The sequence below is a fragment of the Diadema antillarum genome, unplaced genomic scaffold (genome assembly GCF_040938485.1).
Source record: "Diadema antillarum isolate AM-2024a unplaced genomic scaffold, OU_Dant_1.0 seq00001324_RagTag, whole genome shotgun sequence".
NCBI lineage: Eukaryota > Metazoa > Echinodermata > Echinoidea > Diadematoida > Diadematidae > Diadema > Diadema antillarum.
Genome location: NW_027272095.1, coordinates 170,513 through 176,572, shown reverse-complemented (window position 1 = coordinate 176,572; position 6,060 = coordinate 170,513). Strand labels below are relative to the sequence as shown.

The 6,060-nt window shown below is 41.9% G+C and overlaps 1 protein-coding gene and 1 pseudogene across 1 annotated transcript; both read right to left on the bottom strand.

Annotated features, from left to right (window-relative positions):
* Positions 1–644: 644 nt before the first annotated feature.
* On the bottom strand, positions 645–1,094 carry LOC139708284 (uncharacterized). The gene has a single exon (XM_071620251.1). It carries the CDS (start codon positions 1,092–1,094, stop codon positions 645–647), a length of 450 nt encoding a protein of 149 aa, XP_071476352.1.
* An 11-nt stretch (positions 1,095–1,105) lies between these two features.
* LOC139708283 (uncharacterized) lies at positions 1,106–1,632 on the bottom strand (annotated as a pseudogene).
* Between the last annotated feature and the right edge of the window lie 4,428 nt (positions 1,633–6,060).

Here is a 6,060-nt window from a genome sequence, read left to right as displayed (position 1 = left end):
CATGTCATTATGTTTAGCCATCAATCTATAGACTACGCAATATTACTTTTCCACTGTATGGGAAACCCGAGAGGATTTCATGAACAAAACAAAACAAGACAAATTAATAATTTTCTTTGGAATTCCAACAAGCATTCTTTCTTTGTTTTATAACCTTCTGGAACAGTAATTTGCAATAAAGGTGAGAACTGCGCAGAAGCAGCAGACGGACCGGTTTGTGAATGTGTACCTAGCAAGTCATCAGTAGATGATTAAATCTTTGAAGGCTTCCGTGGAGCAGTGGTAGAACGTTGGGTGGTAGAAGGCTTCACGGCTCACCACGTATTCTTTCTGGAGTAAGTGAGTGGCCCTGAAAAGGACCTACCCAATGCCGACGTTTCGGCAAGCATGTTCTCGCCGTTCTCAGGGGAATGAGCAAGTGAGTGGAAAATCCGGCTTTAATACCCTCAGGAAGGATCAAAGGGACCTTGTGTTCCTAGAGGAAAAGTCTTTGATTGGCTGAATGGGTCACAGTAGGTGGGCAGGTCAAGGTTGAGTGCACACAGTCACTTCCTGTCTGGAGGGGTTGGCTGCACATATTGTGGTGGTTGTCTATAAACTGTAAGTATCAAATAGGGCCACTATTGTGTGGAGGCTGATGGGTGTTAATTAGCCTGCTTGTCAAGTAGAGTTACCCAGATATTGCTCAGGTAGAGGCCATTATCCCGTGGGACAGTATTATGCGCCTCAATTTCCAGAGCTTCTCTGACTCGTCGTTGGTACCAGTTGGGGACTTGTGTGATGAGTCTGCTCTCATCCCATAGAATCCTGTGTTCACACGTGTGGGCATGGTGAATGATAGCAGACTTGTCCCGTTCGTCTCGTCGTCCATGGGCCTGAGGTTCTTTTAACCGGGTGGCGAAGGATCGGCCCGTCTCTCCGATGTAGACCTTACCGCATTCACAAGGAATGTGGTAGACTCGAGGAAGGTTCTTGGAGTGTCGTTTGTCCTTGTGTGTGGTGAGGAGAGATTGAAGTTTGGTTGAAGAACTGTGACGAACTTCAACGTCGGCTTCTCTCAGAATCATCTGGATCTTGTGAGAGGCTGTACCCATGTATGGGAGGATCACTCTCGACTTTGGTTGCGTTCCTCTGTCATTCCGCACAGGTGGGAGCCCTGTGGAAATCTTGTGTGGGGGTAGCTGTTGCGCTTCAACACCTGCTTGATGTGCTTCAGTTCCCCGGGTAGGTGGGCTTGGTCGCTGACCTCGTAGGCTCGCTTGACCAGGGTCTTGTTGATGGATCTCAATACGGACGGATGGTGATATGAACGGTAGTTCAGATATCGGCGTGAGTAGGTTTGCGGTAAACCTGGTGGGAAAGGGATCCCTGTGCCGTCCTCGTGATCTTGGTGTCCAGAAAGGGGATATCCCCTTGGTTCTCCATTTCCATGGTGAACTTGATGGAAGGGTGTTGAGAGTTTAGGTGCTGAAGGAAGTTGTTGATTTCCTCTGCACCATGTTGCCAGACCACAAAGGTGTCATCCACGTATCTAAGCCACACTTTAGGTCGGAGCGTCGCTGTCTGTAGTGCTGTCTCTTCAAAGTTTTCCACGAACAGATTTGCGACAATAGGGGACAGTGGGGACCCCATTGCCGCGCCTTCTGTCTGCTGGTAGAAAGTGTCTCTCCATCTGAAAGAGGTGGAATTGAGACACATACCAAGCAAGTCATGGATCTCTGGTGGAGACAGTTTGGTCCTGCCTGGTAGAGTTCGATCAGAGTCAAGTCTCTTGAGGATGGTAGCGCACGCATCCTTGACTGGAACACTCGTGAATAGCGACTCAACATCAAAGCTGACGAGAAGATCGCTGTTAGAGAATGTCATCTGACGGACTTGATCAATGAATTGTTTCTTCACATGGTGTACAGTTTGGCCAACAAAAGGCTGCAAGATAGAAGCCAAGTGCTGAGCCAGTGCGTACGTGGGAGAGCCCCTGGTCGAGACGATGGGTCTATTAAAGTGGAATGTCCGGTTTGTGAATCTTTGGTTGCCCAAAGAGTATCGGGCACAGGCCCGATGAGCTACGTAGTTTGCGGTAAAGGGCCTGGGACAGGGCGTCCTTCCGTTGTAGCGAAAGGAGCTTGTCGTTTACCCTTCGTTCTAGAGCTGGTGTAGGGTCTCTCTCGGTAGTTTCTTGTAGGTGTCGGTGTCAAGCAGAGTATGAACCTTGGTCTCGTTGTCCTCTTTACCCATCACCTCAGTTGCATTCCCCTTGTCTGCTTTGAGGATGTGGATGGAATTGTCCTTCTTGAGTCTGGAGATGCCTGACTTCTCGGCTCTAGTGAGATTAGGCCGAGATGGATTGACCGAAGTCAGTGCCTGTGTGATTTGGATGCGAACGGAATCCGCCTGCGATCGGCTGAGATGTTTGAGACCAGGCTCAATGCGCTGGATGAAGTCCTGCCAGTTAACTTGCTATGGGGCCACGGCAAAGTTCAGTCCAAGGGAAAGAACCTGTTGTTCATCTTTAGTCAACTGGCTTTAGTCAACTGACTTTCCCTCTAGGAACACAAGGTCCCTTTGATCCTTCCTGGGGGTATTAAAGCCGGATTTTCCACTCACTTGCTCATTCCCTTGAGAACGGCGAGAACATGCTTGCCGAAACGTCGGGATTGGGTAGGCCCTTTTCAGGGACACTCACAGAAAGAATAGGCCTACGTGGTGCACCGTAGATGATTCTTGTCAAGATAAAACAGAGAAACGAATAAGAAGGAAGAGCAGAATATCGATTACTTTCTCTTTAAGTTCTCTCTATACAATTAATATTTCAATTATAAGTTTATTTCAACAGCTATGGACTTTTAAATTTATATGCACGCATGGCTTACTCTACAAAGGTAAACTTTCAATACTGCAAAGTTACATTTTGTTCAGCAAGAATGCTACTTGATTATTCAAGAGAGAGAGGACAACAATAAGAGTCGAAGAGAGGGAAAGTTTACGTTTAACAAGTCTGTAAATAGTAACGTCCCGTTGAGTAGTTCTTAACACTAAATTCGCAACGTTCTTGTCAGTATGTACTGACATGACATACGAACAGCCATTCAAAACCAAAGAAAATATCCCTGAAACGATTCGTGATTTTAACTTTACGATTACCAGCAATAACACCAACATCTAATGTATAATACTCCATGACGATTTCGTAACCCTGAGTGAAACTTCTTTTTTCGTTTGTCTTTTTTTTTTCAGACGAGTGCGGATTAACTTGCATTTTCGAGACTCAGGTCTGTGAAGCAAATGGTGATGGAGAGTTTGTCTGCCAATGTCGGCCAGGACGATCCTTGAACGATGATGGCGCTTGTGTCGGTTAGTGCTCCTTCGATGGTCACGTTGTCGTTTATAAATCCGTTGTAGAAGAAGTTATGTCTCGACTAATAATACTACGGACTTTTATACGTGACGCCCTAATTTGAGTACGTTTGCAGGGGTGAAGTGTTTCCATGCCAGTCATTTTATTTTTGTTTTGAATGTATTTTTTCTTGAATTGTTGCTTACAAAGATCAATAGATGTCGGTATATGACTAGGTATGATATCTGTATTGAAATCAAAACTTTTTTCCCCATTTTCACGCAAAGTGTAGTGTTCATCTCAAAGATATGGACCAGAAAAGCGAAAAATTCGAAGTAAGACCAAATGAAATCACACTAAAATGAGAGCTAACTTCGCGGATTCGGGAATTCAACAGTATTAGCATTATTTCAAAAAGACATGAATAGAGTATCATCGCCTACATCTAAGAGTTGATAGAATATTAAATTACATATCCAAAACCTGAATTCTTTTGTTTCTTGAAGCACGTTCATTCTATTTTTTTACTGTGCCTTCTGTTGTAGGCATGCCATGGAAAGATTCTCTAATTTCATATACAGATGTAAGAAACTGGTCCGTACGTTACTTCACCCAGCCGTTACCTGGCAACAGGGTGAATGCACCTGCAATAGTGTTGTATTTATACAGTGTATTATTGTACAGTGAACGAGGAGTCTTTCTACTTCTCTCTCTCCTGTTCTTTCTCACCATCTTTCATTATCGCTGTACCCTCCTTCTTTGTTTTTCTTTCTTGGCGTCACCTGTGTACATGTCCGTGTATGTTTTGTTGTGTTACTGTTTTGTTGTGTAAAACTAGTTTCTTTTTGTTGTTGTAAAGTAGACCGATAGTTGGTTGAAACTTTTTATTTATTCATTTGTGCACGAGGCCCCCATATTAATCTTGGCTTACTGGGGATCCTTCTGTATGGCACCTTGACTTTTTTATTTGTTATCATTGTCTCCGTTCTTTGTCACAAAAGCAGCCATGAATTATTATGAACCATGTGTTTATTTCTGAAAGTGATCGGAGTTGATCATATTGTACCATGCAGGAACAATAAGATGAAATGAAATGAAATGAAATGAAAAGAAATGAAAATGAAATATTAGTATTAATTGGCAATTTATCAAGCCAACACTCTTTTGTAAATGCAGTTCAATCATTTAACCATCGTTAAAAAAAAATGAAATTACACACAAACTGCATTCACGGGACAAGCAAAAGTAACAAAGTTCAGGAAGTTTTACCACTGGAGTTGTTAGAACGTGAATAACACAATTCCCCCACCCCCCCCCCCCCCCCCAGAAAAAAAAAATGCGAACAAGAAATCAATTTCACCTATCTTTTAATGTATTTCTTTATCCTTTTTTCAACTATATTTTGTGAAGCTGTGGTCACGTTTAGGATGGCGTTGGTCATTGAGGAAATCGACGGCGTGGAGGTGACTTTCATTTCTTCTTACACGAACCCTTCAACCCAGGAGTACCAGGATTTAGCGACAGCCATAAATAACGCTGTGAGTAAAGAGTTTGAATGCAAAGACATATATATCTATTCGTCTCACTTTAAAGTACTTGAGATTTAAGGTTGCTTAAAAAATATACATATATGATTAAATCTTTCTTAACGCTTCAATTATACCTTCAATAAAATTCATGTGCAATATCATAAACTTTTGCACTTATTTCTCATTTCAAAATGTTTAAACGGATCGTATAGTTTTGGTTGAAACCTAACTTCAGGTTTCTAACAGTTTTGGGTGAGATAATGAGAAACATCCTATGAAATATGAAAGATTATGTAACTTTAAGAGGCATTCAACGTTTATCTAATTAAAATTGGTTTTCAAATGGCTGAGATACCCAAAACAGAGTTTTCGAAATAAAAAGTGGAACACAGCTTTTATTACGATCGCTTTATTTTACTTTGTTTTTGGATGTATCAGCCATTCCAAAACCGATTTTCATCAAATAAGCCATGAACTTGGTTTAGAATGGTTTGATGTGTACTATTACATAAGTGGTTTCTTGATATCTCGCAAAAAAATCCAAATCCTCGCCTCGTCCAATACTGTACCATCCTTTTAAGTCGTTGATATGCTTTACATACAAATTAGTCATGTGTAATAAAATCATTTTCCGTGTTGCATTATTCCTATACAACCCCTAGTGTACAAACACTAAATGAAAAAGTCTGCAGCAAAGCGTTATATCATAACTTTAGCACTTGTTATTGTCGGAGAGTCAAACTTGTATACATAAAATGAGCTCTATATTATGCATTTCTCGTTCAGAGTATTGTAAATAAGTAAAACACCTATTCTTAAATCTTTATCTCAGAAGTACAGTCATTTGCCTGTTTACCAGTCTCATGTGAACAATATTAGTTAAGAACAGGTGACAAATAAGCAAATGTATTGCTTCGCTCCCAGGTGCACTCGTTGTCAGTAGACAGTATCAACCACGTTGACATCAATGCAACTTTCATAGGGAAAATTACAAACACAACAAAAACAAAGTATCCTCAAAATTTCAAATCTCCAGGTGACTGAGTTATTCAGCGTTCGAATAGCAGAAGGGAGCTTCATATCGGTCAACGTCGTTGCTTTCAGTGAGGGGAGCGTTGTTGCAAACATCGAGACGGTATTCGCGGGATCCTTCACAGATGACGCCGACACACTGCAAACCACCGTCTTTGAGCAAAT

Coding starts and splice junctions, on each gene's coding strand:
- LOC139708284 (XM_071620251.1), bottom strand. CDS start 1,094: ATGGGTACAGCCTCTCACAAGATCCAGATGATTCTGAGAGAAGCCGAC.